The 18,624-nt window shown below is 44.2% G+C and overlaps 2 protein-coding genes across 24 annotated transcripts in view; one reads left to right on the top strand and one right to left on the bottom strand.

The window, feature by feature from the left end:
- The window catches only part of P2ry14 (purinergic receptor P2Y14), a 40,492-nt gene extending 22,562 nt beyond the window's left edge, over window positions 1-17,930 (top strand). For 2 of the 11 annotated variants that reach the window (XM_087615265.1, XM_087615282.1), the window contains exons 2-3: window positions 16,274-16,376; window positions 16,495-17,930. In XM_087615265.1, coding sequence (XP_087471391.1) covers window positions 16,519-17,535 — 1,017 coding nt within the window. In that variant the 5' untranslated portion in view covers window positions 16,274-16,376; window positions 16,495-16,518 and the 3' untranslated portion in view covers window positions 17,536-17,930. 11 annotated transcript variants of the gene reach the window in all.
- Med12l (mediator complex subunit 12L) overlaps window positions 1-18,624 on the bottom strand; it is a 315,356-nt gene that overhangs the window by 185,337 nt on the left and 111,395 nt on the right. The window lies entirely within an intron of this gene.

Below are 18,624 nucleotides of genomic sequence, written 5' to 3'. Positions count from 1 at the left end.
AAGTAAAACAGATGTCACTGAACCATCCCTTAGAAGTGGTCAAGAGACTGAGTGTGGTGGCTTAAACCTGTAATCCCAGCACTGGAGAGGCTGAGGTAGAAGCATCAGGCATTCAGGCTCAGCTCTGAAAGATACTATTTAAAAACCCAGAGGCCAGGCGTGGGGCACACCTCTAACTTCATCCAGGAGTGCAAAGACACAAGGAGGGCAAGCACCGAGCTGCTGAGCGTGCTGAGGAAGCCCAGGTGGGCCTGATAGCCCCAGAACAAAACAGGTCAAGATGGAATATCTGTGTGCACTTTCACAATTAAAGCAAACAAATGCTGCCTAACAGTATCCTTTTCAAATAACCGGTAGGCTGAGCAACAGGCAATGCGGATAGACTTGTGCAGTTTCCAAGAAGTCGCCCAGGAAAATAGATTTTACAAGGTAGAGGGGAAGCACACAGGAACCATTTTCTAATGCATCTGCAAAGGGTGTGAAAAGAACAGTTTGATGGTTGCTTAGGAGATACCAGGGAGTTTGAGGAACTTTTACTTTTGCCTCTGTAAGTCAGAGAGACGGGCAGGAGGGGGAAATGATGAGAGAGGGGGAGGGGGGGGATGAGGCAGGTCCAATGCTGGTTGGAAGCCTTCAAAGTCAGCCTGAGCACATTGGTTGAGAGATGGGGTGGTACTGTGTTAATCCAGAGAACAACTGGAGAGCAAAAAACCATGGCAACCATTTATTAAATACTCAGAAACGGGTCCTTCAGCAAACCAGGATGGAAATACGGCTGCCCAAACTCCAACTGGAGTTGTACTGATAGACTGGAGAAAGGTCGGAAGTTCCTTGCCTGTTGAAGTCTTCTCTATCCCTAGAACCCAGTTCTGCTTCTTCGCTATAGAGTTCAAGGCATCCGAGTCCCAGAAGGGGAGACTGGCATCCTTTTAACCACTCTCTGCTCATCCGTTGCTACACTGCCAGTACAGGGCAAGGATCCTGTGGACACCCACAAGTACAGCCCTCCCATGACAGGAAAAGCAAGCACACAGTGTGCTTTATTCTCGGAGAAATGTTCAGTTTTCCAGAAAAAAAGAAACAACAATAACAAAACAAATGAACAAACAAAAAACGTTAGCTAGTTAAAACCATGTGAATCAAAACTTTAAAATCTGTCCAAGCAGAGAAAACTGTAGCTATTATCACTACAGCTTCACACAAAAGGTCATGGCTAGGCTTGGGAAAGACCCACCCTCCTGAGGGCTGGGTTCCTTTCCCTCTCCACACATCCTTTCATGCCGTTTACCCTTAGGTACCCTTAGGTTGGGCCTTGACAATCTGTAACTCTTAGCAAATCTACATCAGCTCCAACTTATATAAGCACAACTTAGAGCCGGCCTCCAAAAGCTGCTGGAAATCTGAAGTGCTCGATGCTCAGGCGTTTGGCGAGCCGTCAACATTTCAGAGGGTACTTCAAATGTTTTGGTTTGAGACCTAAAAGAGTATTTCCCGCTTGTCAACATGCACAGCCCAGGCAAAAAAGCCAAGTACATTTCCCTCAGCACCGGTCAGATGTTATATTCAGGCACTGAACCAATCTCACCTAGAGGGGCTGTGGAGAGAGGAAGGATCGGTAAGTGGGAAAATTCCATCCAGTTCAGGGTATGGTAAAAGACAATCTGTAATTCCCAAAGTAGGAGGGCTTTCTGCACTTTCTGCACTCTCCAAGAGTGTTCTTATGGGAGGAATGGAGCACTGGGTTTAGAGGTGAGACTGGACTTTTCCCACATTCAACAAGGTAGTGGAGCGTGATTTCCTTCTGGGGCTCGTGCACTAGGAATTGAGAATTTCCCTTTTAAGCAGGCTGTGCAGGACGGCAACATGGGTTAGCAGAGATGGGGTTAAACGGAGTTATCTGATACTGTAAAGTGGACAAGTGCAGCTGGGTTATGACGCAATCCTCAGAGCAAAGGCAGTCCAATAACTAAAATGCTCAGGAAAGAAAACAAATGCAGAGCATGAAGGCCACAACCCCACCGGGACTAACGCCAGACGTGAAGGACTTCATGTGAGGAAGTCCTCGTATTCTTCTCCGAAACACTAATGCCTAGGCTACTGAGGTGGGCGTACTGGTAAGTCACATTTTAATTTCAAAAGAAAGAAACAGGAATTAAATTAGCTTGATAGTGCTGTGTCTTCGGGCTTAAATTTTCATTTCCTTGATTCTTAAGTTCCGATTTCTTCCTCTAAGACTTGGCAAACATGAAGAGTGGTTTTAGTTTCATGACCATCGAGGTTATGCTTTTACAGTTCAATCTATAGTTTACTTTTCCATAAATTGTAAAGTAACTTAGATGCAGCCTGACTAATATTTTTTCTAACATAAAATATGCTTACAGTAAACTTTAGTTTATTTATTCAGCTACCTAAAGATGGATAGTTTTTTTTTTTTAAAAAAAAAGCCCCATTTGATGGGAAAATTGTAAACTTGCAACTGTATGGAGAGATGTCGAGACTTGACCACAGCATGCCCTCATGCTGAAGAAAGTTTAAACGTAGTAAATTCAGCATTTACTCTCTCCTGACAACTTTAGAATATTAGCTAGCCACAAGAAATTATCATGGGGGGTATAAAAATACCTGTAATTTGATCATTCTTTCCAATAACAAAGGGGAGACCTTTCTCTTCCTTTAGCTCCTATCATGTGGACAAGAGCAAAGGGACACCTTGACACTGTGTATGATTTTATATGACAGGGAGGATTTCTAGTCAACAGTCCCATGCTCTGAGCTCGTCGGTCTTTGCCCTCCAACTTTAAGACTTCACACATATGCTATTAGATCACCGTATGTTCCAAACAGCCAGGTGACACTGGGAAACCCTCTTTATGTCTCTGTCTTACCAATCTGAAAAGGAGGTTAGCAAGTTTCAGGGACAAGGTGATTTGTCTAATTAAAGGGCAGAGGAGCCAACCATTTGGTTCCAAATCTACTTCCTTGTCTCTAGCATACAATGATTCTGTCTAATAAAAATTGTAATTTATGCATAAGTAGAAGAGAAATGCAAGACTGTGCAGAACTGGTTAGCCCTTTATAGCTGGATGTTTACATAACAAGGGGCAGTAATCGCATTATATAAAATAGTCAATATTATTGGAGTAATAGAAAAGGGGAAGCAAGCTTTGAAGATAAACAGCTAAATCTTGATATACCGAGATGCTGAATAACATTATTTGTTTGGGTTTTTAACTTTTTAACTGGTTTCACCACTGTCCTAGCACCTATTTAAAAAAAATATCTACAATAAAAAACAAAAAACAAAAAACAACTAAGGTTTATGTATCTGGCCCATAGCAGCTGTTCAATAAAAATTTAATTCCTTTCCCATCCTCTGCACTAATAAGTCAGTGAGAGGTAGTACCGCCAAGGGCAAAATCAACACAAAATCATTCAAGCTGTAATCCAAAACTGAGAGAGTTACAAAGTCATTTGTGAAACTGAGGAGAAAGGAAACCTTTTGTACCAACTTCTGTTAACTGCTACAGATAACTGAACAGTGTATCAAAGACCAGGTAACAAACAGCTCCCAACCAGACCCACCCAGTGCAGCCTGCCCTGTGTAACCTGCATGCGCGCAATCCAGCCATTCCTTACCATCCTGTTAGACGTGTGTGTGTGTGTGTGTGTGTGTGTGTGTGTGTGTGTGTGTGTGTGTGTGTGTGTGTGTGAAGTAATTAAACCACTTTGCATGTGGTTTAATTACTTCATCAGTCTAATGTTCCTTTTTAGTATTTCTATTGCTCAGTATACACTGATTAGAAGCTAAAATATTAAGACTAACAAACTAAACAGAATCTTAAATTCTTTTATTAGAAAACACGGTTAAATATACTTTAGCCAGTGTGTTCAAACTTTTTTCCTTAGGATCACTTTTCGCTCTTAAAGATCGTGGCAGACTCTTAAAGAGCTTCTGACTCTTAAAGAGCTTCTGTTCATATACCTCTCTGCGCTACTATTTGGTAAACTAAAGTTGTGAAAAACTCTAAGATATTAATTTTAATGCAATTTAAAAGAGCTTGAAATATTAACCTAAATAGCATGAGTTCAAAAGGAGTTTATATAGGTAAGAGGCATTCTGCTGTATTTTTGCACACCTGTTTAATAATGGTCCATAAAAGGCAGGCAGTTCTTAGAGCCATGGACCAATATACGCTGTTACAGAATGATGTCTTGGCTAAAGAATGGCAAAGATCTAATCCCATGCAGATAAGCAGATGAGAGTAGCATGCCATGGTGCATCAAGCTACATTAAGACTAGGCACCTCTGGGGTTGGGGATTTAGCTCAGTGGTAGAGTGTTTGCCTAGCAAGCGCAAGGCCTGGGTTCGGTCCCCAGCTCCGGAAAAAAAAAAAAAAAAAAAAAGACTAGGCACCTCCTCTCCTACTGAGGCTAGACAGTGAAGCCCAGTGGTGCCTGCAGGAGAGTTGGGAAGGGAAGAGGACCCAGCCCACTGTCATACAGAGACCACAGCCACATTAGGTGGAGCTTGGGGAATTCTGCAGAAGAAGGGAAGAAGTATTGTAGGAACCAGCTGGGTCAAGGACATTACAGCCTCAACTAAGCTAGGCTCACAGGAGCTCACAGAGCCTGAACTGACAACCAGGAGTGGTTTCTTACAGGTCAGCTATACGGTGTTGAAGTCCCACCTACAATTTACGTTCTGTTACACGGAATGCCTTCTGCCTTAATATTTAAATAGATCTCTTACTCATATTTAATAGGCTAATTATTTGGAGAATATACATTCACATAGAACTTTCTAAGCCTAAGTGTTCATTTTACCACGTTAGAAGCAGGGTTCATCGTGTTACTGGTATCCTGTCTCAGTATCAGGAAGTGGCAACTCGTGACGTTAAATTATAGTTTTCAATAATTCTGTTCTCTGAAAGAAACTAACTAAAGGAACTGGTAAAGCACACAGCCCGGATGAATAAATTATAGCCACAGTTACACAACGATCATGTGTAGGAATAGAGATGTGAACCCTTACGTCAACACTCAGAAGAAATTCAGAGTGCTATTATTAAATTTGAAACTTAGTGAGCATTTAGATTTCAACTTAGTCTTCCCAGTAAAGTTTATGTACACATTCAAAAAAAAAAGCCTCAAACACACTGAAATCTCAAGCACTTCTGGTCCCAAGGATTTGGGGCAAGAAGGATTCAAACTGTACATATAAAATAAGATCTTACCTATTTACCCATATGCATGTGTCAAAATGATACAACAATCACAAAAGATTACAGCATGGGGACACTCTGAATCACAGCACTGGCTTTTTGTGTTGTTATGATTGAAGGAGATAAACATTAATAACAAAGTAAATTTTTTAAACGTCATCCAGGCTTGGCCGCTGGGATGAGAATGTATACTAAACCATGAGCCACAATTATTCCAGTCTTGTGACCAAAGATGTCTACATAATTTGTCTTGCTTACAATGTGACAATTTACAAAAGAAAACATTTTAAAACTCTGCAGATTTTGACCGCCCTCATCGTTTGAGAGTTAAGTGCTTAACTTGCCCAGAGCTGTGTGCACAAATTCATCCAAAAGTCAGTGAACCCTGAGCTGCTGTCAACGCAACTCTGAGCCTTCCTAAAGCAGAAGGCAGCAGTTAACCCTGTACTCAGGGGGCTCACCCTCAGGATGATGGTATACATACAGAATCCGGAGAGGTTGGAAGTATTATTTAATTTTAAGGATGTGTTTATCTTATGTGTATAAATGTTTTGCTTGCATGCATGTATGTGCACCTTCTGTGTGCCAGTACCCTCTGAAAGCAGAAGAAAGAGTTGGATTCCCTGGAATGGGAACTTATTAATGGCTGTGAGCTACCATGTGGGTGCTGGGAATAAAGCCCAGGTATCTGCAAGAACTATAAACCATTCTTCAGCCTCGTTACTTTAAATAATTATGAGAGGGAACCAATGGGAGGAGAAGCCCTTGGTCCTGCCAAGGCTGGACCCCCCCAGTGTAGGGGAACGTCAGGGCAGGGAGGTGGGAAGGGGTGGGTGGATGGGTGGGGAAACACCCTCATACAAGAAGGGGGATGAGGGATGGGATGGGACTTTATGGACAGGAAACTGAGAAAAGGGGATAACCTTTGAAATGTAGATAAAAAAAATCTAAGAAAAAGAAAAAAAGAAAATACCCCCAGTGAGGTGCCAAAGGGCACAAGTAGGGGTGCGCCTGCTGCAGCCTTCACAGAGAAACAGCTCCTGAGAAGGTACCATTAGGCCTGAGATCAGCAGGTCTGAGGCAAAAGTAAAACAGAGACACAATCCCAGACAGACTTCGGGGCTCCAATTGCCTTTGCCCTGGTGAATTTCTGCTCTTTTAGAGTTCATTCTTGCTAGACTGACAGTATGGAGGCCCAGTCAACCAGTTATTTCTGTTACTCCCTTGTAGTGTCTGACAAAGTCAGGAGGTCATTCTTTCAAGGCCCTACCCATGGCCCGTCAATTCACGGAGACCCAAAACCTTCGAGACTGTGAGACGGACTGAAACCATTCATCTGCTCCGTCCAGCCTGGCACAAAAGGACAGAGCCTTCAGAAGGTAGCCAGAAGATTAAACTCTTGTCCTTCAATTTTAATCTCAACAGAACCAAAACCAGCTAAGTAGCTAATTTAAAACAAAAACAATGCCCGGAAACCGGGAAAGGGAATAACACTCGAAATGTATATAAGAAATACTCAAGTTAATAAAAAAAATTAAAATAAAAAAAATAAAACAAAAACAAAACAAAAAAAGAAACAAACAAACAAACAAAAAAAAAAAACCAACCCACCTATTGGTTTACCCAAAGGCATGAGTATCTACTCCCTTGCTGTTACACCCTCCCACCCCATACCACACCGTGCCACACGTCAGCTTTGTTGGTGGCTTTTCAGATCTATACACAAAGCTCCCTCACTTGGGCCTGTGGAGCCTGACCATACTGACACAGGGCAGGGTAGGGGCTTCCCCCAGGCATCAAGAGAACAGTGGGGATTGCTCAAGCTGAAGAATTTAGCACAGTGAGTGATAAGCCACTTGCCACCAAGTGAGTTTACACAGGGTGGATGCAGCAGGGACCCTCGAGGGGAGAAGAGCACAGCTACCTGACACATGGCGGATGGGGATGTGCTCAGCACACCATGTTTCTCTTAACCTGTCTGCCTTCCGTGGAAAACTGAGAAGTTCTAGATCAATCAGCACTCGTGCTACGGCTAGGAATCATTTGCAGGGTTGCCATACAGAACAAACTAGGGAAAAGGATTATTTTTAATTGAACGCAATAACTAGTTAAGGCCAATTTTAAACCAATTTTAAACATCAACAACCTTAACTGCACTCTGTGCTCTAGGACACAGCAGGTATGCACCTTGAATCATCTACTCAAGCTTTCTGGATTATTTTTTTTCCAATAAAATGAGGATTGCATCCATCTTCCAAAACATCCCAAGAACTTGAAGGTTCACAGCTGCAATTCATCTATTCTCCAAACCACTTTTCACGTACTCCCTTGTCTATTATCCGAGCTACTTCTGTGCTTTTGCTATTACTGACAGTACTTCAATGTTTCAATATTTCCTGATACACACCAGCAAACATGTTGCAGCCTCCCCTAGAAGTTGAAATATTCCACCATAGAAATATTCCACCATAGAAATATTCCACCATAGGATAGGTAAATGCTTATTCTTACCAAATAGTTCCAATTCACTGTCCAAGGTAATTTACTTAGGAAACGTAATCCTGGGTATTATTTTTAAGTCTTAAAACCTTACCTTTAAAAGTCCTGAGCAATTTTTACAACGGTAGTCATGTGCATACAAGTTGAAATCACTTGTTTTAGAAAGGGAGAGGATGAGAAACACACAATTCAGGACAAGGCCGCCTCTGAGTGGAAGATGGAGGGCTGAGGGAGCAGGGCCGGGATGCAGGAGGGCTGAGGGAGCAGGGACGGGATGCAAGAGGGCTGGCGGGGCTTACACGCTGAGTGTTCTTCCTAGGTTCTTCCTGTTGAGCTTTAGTTCATATTATAGAAGTTAAATGAGGATTCCACTGAGCAGAAAAGCCATTCTGTAAGCAAACTGCACTGTATGTGCATAAAATAAAGTTTTTCAAAGAACAGCGGCTACAGCTGGACACTGTAGTGCGCGTGAAAGACAGGCCAAGACACAACAGTAACTGGAAGCATCAGGGCCAGATGGGCTCCACTGCAATGGACACTTGGGTGAGATCAGCGGCCCCTGACCTACCTTCCAGGACACAGAGTAACCCAGACTTACAGAATAAACAGAAGGGGATGCAGGGGGCAGGCAGGAAATGCCACCACAGACCAGGACCACCAGAACTCTGAGCTCCAAGATGGCCTGGACTATATCAGTCAGCGCCTTCCTTCACCATAGTCTCAACACCAAGTATGCTGCCAGATAATTGGTATCAATTGGATCACATTTGCAAGGAAATCTGCCTTATAATTGATGGAATTAAAAAATTTCAAACAACGCAGTCACGGCATTTCAGGTGGTGAAGAACTTATGGTAGAGCTGTGGGCCAAGGTGTACCTGCCGTGTATTCTGCAACCTCTGGTGACCCCCAGACAGAGGCTGGGGCCTTGTACCTCCTGGACCAACTCTGCTCTTGGTGTACAGTTCACAGCAGGAAGTAGCCTTGGAACTGAAGGAAACGGTAAATTTTCTCAGGAAGCTTTTGGTGATGCTGTTTACTATTTACTTCCTGAAGGAGGGACAAAACTGAAAATGCTAGGTGGCCGTGGTTGATTGGAAAGTGTGACACTGCCTGTGAGCTCTGTCCTCGTTCTAGAGAGGTACCTGAGTCACCTGAAGAAAAGGCAGAGGTCAGTCGATCTTGTCATGAAGCTGGTCTGAAGCTGTCATTAAGATGACCCTTCAGAGCTGAACCAACTAAACAGGGAAGGAGTGTGTGAGAAACATAAACCTCATCGAGGGACACACATTCAAGGCAACACAGAGTGACTTCATCCAACATGTTGACTGAAGTCAGTGGCACATAAGAGACTTGCAATAACCTTTAGCAATGCAGATAGAAAAGATACTGTCTCAGCACTGTCATGGAGGGAAGACTCCCTCAGCAGCCTAATGATTGCAGGTATACACTGTATTTACCTTTTTTCTCCTATAATAACTTAGGCTAAATAGTTAAACTAGGCACTAAGCCCCAGTAGTCAGAGTTTGTGAAATTATCAAGGATAAAAAGTGGCTATAAAGATTCCATATTCGGGGCTGGAGGGTGGCTCAGTGGTTAGGACTACGGGCTGCTCTTCGAGATTCCATGGCCATCACCCACATGACAGTTTCCCAACGTCAGCTCCTAGGATCCTGAACCCTCTTCTGGCCTCCACGGGCACCAGACACACACATGGTGTTCAGATGGGTGAGATAAAACACTCATAAACATACATTTTTAATTTTATAAAGAGAGAATTCTATTATTTCAAACTGGGAACCTGGTTCATCAGGTGAAGGAACTTACTACCCAGCCTGAAACCTGAGTTCTGTCTCCAGGAGGAAACAAAATGGCAGTGACTTCAGCATGCTGTCCTCTGATCTCCTTGGGAACATAGTAACACAAGAGTCAGCACTCGGGGGCGCACGCGCGCGCACGCGCGCGCACACACTCACACACACACACACACACACACACACACACACACACCCTTTTTGGATCTATAGGTTTTCTACTCTGAATTATGGAGTTTGAAAGATTCATATCTTGAGGAAAAGTAGCACATAGGTAAAGAGGGATATTGAAAGCATAAAAGAGCATTACAAGAAAAATTAGAAGGCAGTAAGTACAGGCAGCCCTTACTACAAACCTACCCCATACATACATACATACATACATACACACACATATATTCAAATATGTATACATACACATATGCAGGTCTATACTTATATACATATACACCTGCCGAAAAAAGGGTCTAAGGAAATCATAAGCATGAAACATATGTTTCAGCTATAGCTACCAACAGAAAGGAGGGCTTATTATTATCAGTATTTTCTCACACACACACACACACACATGTATGCACGCAAACACGTTATCAGGCAGCAGTGAAACAGCAGCTGATAGCTGTTACAAAGCATAGCAAGATAAAGACTGTTTTCTAAGATACTTAAATGATCCTATGAAAATCTACTGTAAAGATGGATTGTACAAAAATAATACCAAAACGGAATGCTGGGAAAAGATACCAAGTGCAACAGAGAATGTGTCTGCTGGTCAAGGCTAGGAAAAGGTCAGTCTTAGATAATCTGAGTGCACCCTGAGCACCACATTCATGTACCCCCACACTTCAATTCTACAAATTCAATTCTGGGTATGGTTGCTCTCTAATCCCAGGACATACTTAGTCAAGCTTTCGTCTACGTACTGCTGAATTCACAAGCTAGTGTCGTAGTACAACCCATCAGAATCAGAAGCCACCATTCCCCACCCCACCCCTCAACAAGGCTCCATACTCAGAGCAAGGAGAGAGCACACACACTCCAGGGTCAAGCATCTAGGGAACTGTGTCTGGGCAGTATTTCCATTCCCACTGTCACTCCTGGGCTTTTATAGTCCTTCCCTTTGGCTATCTAATCCTGAATCTTAAACAAGCGTGCAGACAAGGGTTGCTATGTATCTGGAGTAAAAGCTATTGCTTTCTCAGAAAGAGAAATCTGTATTCTGCACATAGAACCAAAAGATACAACTAATGACCCAAGGCCCACAATGGAAGGTCTCAGTGCAACTCCATGAGAAAGCAAACACCAGCTCTCCAGTGCCAAAGGAGGTCAGAGATTCATTTCCTCGAATAGCTCTCGAGAATAGGGCCCTGATTCAAAAACAACACTTCTGGGAGGGGGAAAAACAAAATAAGAACCCAGGATGCTTGGCCTACATACAAGTTCTAGAGAGAGTAAGCAGATGTAACAGCTCTGAAGGCAGGACTAACAGCTCCGTGCCAGCCTCATCAAAGAGGAGGGTAGCCACTGACTGTTGAATATGAGCACAGAGTTCTGTATTTTGCCCTTAGTCCTGAGGGCTACCTTCCAGTAACAAGAATGGACGAGCCATCACCTCCCAGCACACACACCCCTCGAGGGGGGAGGGGAAATGCTGGGCTACACACCTAGGTAAGCTCAGACCACTGTAAGCGCGGCCTCCGATGCTTCCTGCAAGTCCTGTATCTCAGTGCAAAAGAATGTGATTCCTAAATAAATATGGAGGAGCAAGGGGATCTGAGAAGCTGAGAGACAGAGCATTCCAGACGCACTGATTACTCTGTCCTTAGCTTACTCACACCCAGTGCTGGTGATGTTCCCACTGACTCACACACCGCCAGTGCCAGGTGTCTGATGCTTACAGCAACAGGAACCCTATGAGGTAGCTCTCAAGTTAAGAGATGCAGAAGCTCATGGACAGAGAGGTGCTTGGCACTTACGGCAATTATCAAGACTATTAAGATCGTGAGACACACTTCCAACCAACCAACTGCATCTTACTTCAATGCTTTCTTTCAATCATTTTATTGGCTGGCCTGTTTGTTATCCCCATGGAGCAGTAAATGATGTGATCATCTTTAGTGACAATTTTGTATTCTCTCTCTCTCTCTCTCTCTCTCTCTCTCACACACACACACACACACACACACACACACACACAGAGAGAGAGAGAGAGAGAGAGAGAGAGAGAGAGAGAGAGAGAGAGAGAGAAGCAGGCAGGCTTGGCACCAAAAAGACAGCTAAATTATCTTCGGGTATCAGAGGGACACCATATCCATCTACCATTAAGCAGCTATTCTAGCAAGTAGAGCCATGTCTGGAGACAACCACAGAATACTACTGCCACCTAGTGGGCAGAGGCTAGAGCTACTGCTGTACATGTAACTGCATAACACAGACACCAACAAAGAGCTGGACTCCCTAAAATGTTGAGTCCATAGCTAAGAAACACTGGACTGGTCCAAAAGTAGCAGGTTAGACTTTACCACAGCACCACCAAGGCTGTCCAGATATGATTTGGGATGGCCATTTTCTAGCCTCCAGGGCAGCGCCTCTCAACATTTCTAATGTTGCAACCTTTTAATATAGCTCCTAGTGTTGTGGTGACCTCCCAACCATAAAACGGTTTCATTTCTACCTCATAAATTTAATACTGCTACTGTTGTGAATCAGGATGTAAATATGACATGTAAGATACCTGATACACAACCCCAAGAGGCTGAGAACCACTGCTCTAGCGCTTCATGTTCGGAGGACAGCAAGACCATGTTCTGGAGGGCACGAGTGCCTGCATCAGCACACCTTGCCCTCCTCCACTAGACTCATCCATGATTTGCAGGCACAGTCACAAGATGCTGAACACAAAGTTCTCAGATAGGCCGGATGTGGCAGTCCATCATGTTCTTGCAAGTTCCACTAACTGGGTTTAGGGAAGTGGCCTGAACTAGGTTTGGTCACTATCAGTTTATTGTCTGTATTCATGAACCTCCTATCCCCATCTCACAGTTATTCTTCCTGAATTCTGTAGTCTGGACTGCAATGCAGTCAAGGCAGACCCAAGTTTAAGCTTAGAGGAGGAGTTCTAAAGGTGTGCGATTCAGCCTCAGAGCAGACAAGAATTTCTCAAGTGAGAGCTAAGTAACATGGTTGCCCATAGCAAGAGACCAGACGCTTGTCAAATTACAAGTTGTATCGGTGAATTCGGGACACTGCCTAGAGGGACACAGTGGCCAAGAACTAGAGAAGCCAAGTTAGGCTATCCAGAACCCACATCTACCAATGCAGAAAACCAAAGAAAGAACAGAAGCAGCAGCCATGGCCTGCTAGGACATTCCCAATCTATGCAGCAGGCTGAGTCTCTCCTGCGGCTAAGTCTCAGACATCAGCACGCAAGATTAGAGATGAATCAAAATCAAAGTTAAAAGGACATCACTTATAGACATTTTTAAAGACTGGCATAGAAAATGGAGGCTTTCAATATACCAGTTACCTGGAGGATCACTAGAGAAATTGAAGGGCTTTAAAACAAGCCCACAACCAACAACGCATTCCTCCGAAAGAAAGGCCAACTCCTAAAAGGATTCCAGGAAAGCTGAAGGACCCACTGAACTTGAGCACACATGGACACATGGACACACACACACACACACACACACACACACTCTCTCTCTCTCTCTCTCTCTCTCTCTCTCTCTCTCTCTCTCTCTCTCTCGCTCGCTCTCTCTCTCTCTCTCTCTCTCTCACAGGAGCCCTCTATATTGTCTCTGAACTAAGACTCTGACCTGGAGTGTAACAGACTTAAGTTTAAATACCATTTGGACATTCATAAGCTATCCTATCTACCTTGGTGATTCAACCACTGCAAACACTGGCTCTTCCTCATCTGTAAGGTGGTGGCGAATAGTGACTCCTGGGGCAAGGCTTTACCCATGTTTAGGTAACCAGTGTCCCCACCATCCTATCACCTTTTGTGTCTTCATATCTGTTCCTAAGTCAGTATCTGTCACAATGCCCTTTCCTCATGGTGTCAAGCCACTTCACATGCCAGTCTTCACTATCACGTGCTCAGAAAGGCTGCCCATCATCCTCTTTCCTGAGGCTACACAGGTCCTTCCTCCTTCACTGAGGCCCCTAACACCCTAGAGTGCCACTGTATTCAGCCACCCAGCTTGGAAGCTCCCTTAGAGTTCTCTGAGACTAATGGTCTCCACAGGGCCAGCAAAAGTGGATGGTGTTGGAATCTTCACAAAGTAAGGACTGAATGTATACAAGAGCTGAGAGCCATTACTGAATACGGGAACACAGCCTTGCAGTGACAAATAACATTGAACATGCGGAAATCGGAAAATAAGCCAGCTGAGGCAAGGACAAAGAACTTAGAATTTAGACCCTCTATGGCTTCTGAGACATGTGCTACCAAACCCTGAACACCCTCATCTCTTAAGGAAAAAATAAAGGGATTCCTTCTCCTGGGAAAAGGTGAAAGCGAGCTTCCCGGTGGCTGAGCTAGCGAAGGCATAAGGAGGCCGTGGTGAGTGTAGAATGAAGCTAAAACAGCTACCCTAAGATCCCCACACGCAGCCAAGTAGGAGACTTTCTGAGAATCAGGGGAATGTGACAAAGCAAAGTCTCTTCCCCGAAATCACGTGTCAAGCTCCATTGGCTGTCTGTGCCTTAGCAGCAAAGACTACTCTTCAGGGGTCCCAATGTAGGCAACATAAGTAAGAGCAGAGGTCAACGTGTGCATTCCAAAGTACCCAGAAAGGCTAGAAAACTGAGGGCAGACGTGGGAGGTCTATAATATAACCAACTAAAACAAAATATTTTAAAGCAATATTATGAAGTATCTGAAAACATAAAAGTCCCTGGAAACCACATCGAATAAAGATACCAAGGCTGGGGGGGGGGGGGTACGCTAATTAAAGAGAATACAAAAGCAAGTAAGGACATGTTCTTTGGAGAATTTAGAACTGTTCCCGCCTCTACTACTGTGAGCCTCTTCATTATTTTCTATTAAAGTAAGAGTCAAAGGACTTGAGACATGGCTCCATTGTTAAGAACAGTTGCTGGTTTTGCAGAGGACTAGCGCTCAGTTCCAAGCATCTGCGTCAGGCCGCTCGCAAACACGTGTACCTCCAGTGCCAAGAAGCACACATCCTTTTCTGGCCTCCACAAGCACACACATGCACACTTACACAGACCGATAAGCACAGAACTAAACCTTTTAAAATTAATCAGGTGAAAAACAGATATTCGTCAAAGGTAATCTTTGATGAAAACATTTCCATGTCTGGACTAGAGAAAGGCAGGAGGAAGTATCAGGTTTGTTTCTGTGTCAAGACCCAACAAAGACCAGGAAGAGAAAGAAGGCTTATCACAGGAGGATGTGGATATGGTAGGATTTGAAAGCAACCCATCACCTTTGGGCTACGTCTGTAAAATACATATGAGATGTAAACTAATTTTATCAGCTAGGAAGAGGGTTCAGTTAGTAAAGTGCCTGCTAGGCCGGGGGGTGGGGGAGGGGGTTGGGGGGGGGAAGCTATGTTCAATCCCAGAATCCAGGTAAGAAAGTAACGGTGGATACCAATGATCCCAGCGATAAGAAGTGAAGGAAAGTGTATCTCAGAGGCTCAGGGGACATTCAGTCTACTCTTCTTCTTAGCAAGCTCCAGGTTAACAGGAGACACTGTCTCAAAAGACCTAAAACGTGTGTATCTCCTGAGGAACATGGTAGCCCCCAAATCTTTTCTTTGGCTTCCTTGCAAACACATGTGCACATACATACAGATATACCAAAACTCAAATATTTCTGGTGCTACCCGCTTTAGAAAAGGGATATTTAACCTGTTATACTTGATTCGGGATTTTAATACATATAAGAAAATGTTCTATTCTGTTAGCCCTGCCCAAGGTGGATAATGTGCTGAATCCCAAGTACACCACTCTAAACCAGCACTGCTACATGCTGTCATGGATCATGCAAAACCTTCCTACATAAAGACCCATTCTCTCCACTCAGACTACCTCAAGACCTTTCAGGAATGCTCTGGTAAATAGGGTGAGCACTATCCCTTGCTCCCCAGCGGGCTTTTATATCTACACGGTAAGAGATGACAAGGTTGGATGATGATGATGAAGTATTGATACATAAACTAGGCTTTTAGATGACCCACATAGTAATATTGCCCTGATTGTAGGCCTTGCATAGAAAATATGTATCCTTCACAATTTATTGAATATTCCTATATGCTTTAACAAATAAATAAGCGTGCTACCGGGAGATTCCTACACCACTCATCATGTTGGAATCCGGGGTCAGGGAACCCACATTCTCAATAGAGCAGGACCCATGGGAGATAAGCAGGTTACAGCTTGAGAAGCAAGTGAGAGGTTAGATGGAGTAAAATGAAATTCAACTACTCTTTTTGCTAAACTTAATCTGTTCCTATAAGATAACACACAAAACCCACACAGCAGTCTCTTCAAATGAACGGGTAAAACTGGGGGCAGCTCTGTTCCCCTGTGGCAGTCCCTGGGAACAAATGTCACAGACTTGGAGTGAAAGGAAGATGGTGTGACCACATTTCCTAGGTAAGAGTCAAGAATAAAGCTATATGTTCTACAAAAAATGGCAATAGAGGAAACACTTGAGAAGTAACATTTTCTCTGGCTGATGTGTCTGTTTCTTCTATCCTGTCTTCAGCATCTGGAATTCTCTCTTCCGCACCCTGGGTTCTGTGGATGAAACTTGCCTCTGAGAATCCTGAACATGGAGAAATAGAGATAAATACCCCAGAAGAGGGGGAGTAAGTGTTCACAACCTTGGTGGGTTTCGCCTCATGTCTGTCCCTCCACTTTAAGAGATGCCGGTCACCTGAGGGCCACAAACTGCGCTCTAAGTAACCAGCCTGCCTTTCTACCCAGATCTTTGTCTCCAGAAGTGAGAAGATGGACAACACAACAACCACAGAACCTCCAAAGCAGCCCTGCACCCGGAACACCCTGATCACACAGCAGATCATCCCCATGTTGTACTGTGTGGTCTTCATCACAGGGGTCCTCCTCAACGGAATATCGGGATGGATATTCTTTTACGTGCCCAGCTCTAAGAGTTTTATCATCTATCTCAAGAACATAGTTGTGGCTGACTTTCTCATGGGCCTCACTTTCCCTTTCAAAGTCCTCAGCGACTCAGGCCTCGGTCCCTGGCAGCTGAATGTGTTTGTATGCAGGGTGTCTGCCGTGATCTTCTACGTCAACATGTACGTCAGCATCGCGTTCTTCGGGCTCATCAGCTTTGACAGGTACTATAAAATCGTGAAGCCCCTTCTGGTGTCTATCGTCCAGTCAGTGAACTACAGCAAAGTGCTGTCCGTGCTTGTGTGGGTGCTCATGCTTCTCCTCGCTGTCCCCAACATCATTCTGACAAACCAGAGTGTCAAGGATGTCACTAACATACAGTGCATGGAACTCAAAAACGAGCTGGGGCGGAAGTGGCACAAGGCGTCTAACTATGTCTTCGTGAGCATTTTCTGGATCGTGTTCCTTCTGCTGACCGTCTTCTACATGGCCATAACGAGGAAGATCTTCAAGTCTCACCTCAAGTCCAGAAAGAATTCCATCTCCGTCAAAAGGAAGTCCAGCCGCAATATATTCAGCATTGTGCTCGTATTTGTCGTCTGTTTCGTGCCTTACCACGTTGCCAGGATCCCCTACACCAAGAGCCAGACGGAAGGACACTACAGCTGCCAGGCCAAGGAGACCCTGCTCTATACGAAAGAATTCACCCTGCTGCTCTCGGCTGCCAATGTGTGTCTGGACCCCATTATCTATTTCTTCTTATGCCAGCCGTTTAGAGAAGTCTTGAATAAGAAGTTAAGAATGTCACTAACAGTCCAGAATGACCTAGAGACTTCCAAAACCAGAAGGGGAAATATGATTCAGGAAAGCACAGATACTTTGTAAATTCTCACCCCTTTCCAAGTATTATGGACCTTGTTACACGGTAATTAAGATGTATGAAGTGAAAAGCAGGCCTGCGGCGGTAAATACCTTAGCTAGCTATATTGTCCAATAACATGTATAAAAGTCCAGAAAAGTATAATAAAAATGAAAGGTAAGTTCCCATGTAAAGTGAAAGTCTACAGCACGTCACATCTTTTTAGAAATCGAATGGAGAAGTGGCATGTGGGTGCTAGTCTGCGAGTTACCAAAACTAAACTCTCTCTTCTATTAACGGGCTTCTTAGAAGACACCCACCCTTTCAGAAGTTCCTCCTGAGTATCCTTCTAAGTAATGCTCACCTCTGTTTCATGCTTTGTTCTGTGTATGTGCCAATAAACAAGTTGTCTTTAAAACCATCAGGAATTTTGTCTTATTAATATCGAAGTATGAAGAGCACCCCCAGAGTTTCCGCACACCCGCGTGTGGGTCAGTACAGTATGCTTAGTCACACACCGCAGGGCAAGAAAGGTGGTTACACAGAAAGCAGAAGCATCCGACCTGTCTCTGACTTTCCCGGCTGAGTATGCCGTAAGCCCTGTGCACACTTTAGCCCATGTGCAGACCATACCGGAAGAGATCGGACGGAAGATCTTGGTGACTAAACCCCCTGGATATGTTTGGCTAAATGCACATGGGGGATGGGAGGCGGGGGTGGGGGAGCTATGTCTGTTATCTTTCACAGCTCCCACAGCCAGAGTACATTTCCTCACCCCAGGCTACTGAAGCAAAGGTAGGAGGGGAAGAAAGGGGGACCAAGTAAGACTTGGGTCATGTGAGCTCTGTCTTCAACCCCTCTAACCTCTTTTCTGCACAATACAAATGAAACTTGTCCTTGAGAAAGTCACTCTCCCCTCAGGCCTTTGTAACCACTATGCCCAAGCAGAAAACTAACAGGAAAGCTAGGAGGTTTAGGAAACAACACGTCAGGCAGATAAGGAGGTTGGGAACCACAGCTGAGCAACAGTGGTGCATGACAGAACTATTAGTAGAGGCAGGAACAACCAGAAATGACAGGACAGAGTGCTGGTGGTGGGATTAACCTAACGCTCT

Source organism: Rattus norvegicus, chromosome 2 (assembly GCF_021556685.1).
Source record: "Rattus norvegicus strain SHRSP/BbbUtx chromosome 2, alternate assembly SHRSP_T2T, whole genome shotgun sequence".
Classification (NCBI taxonomy): domain Eukaryota; kingdom Metazoa; phylum Chordata; class Mammalia; order Rodentia; family Muridae; genus Rattus; species Rattus norvegicus.
This window is presented reverse-complemented; position numbering and strand designations above follow the sequence as displayed.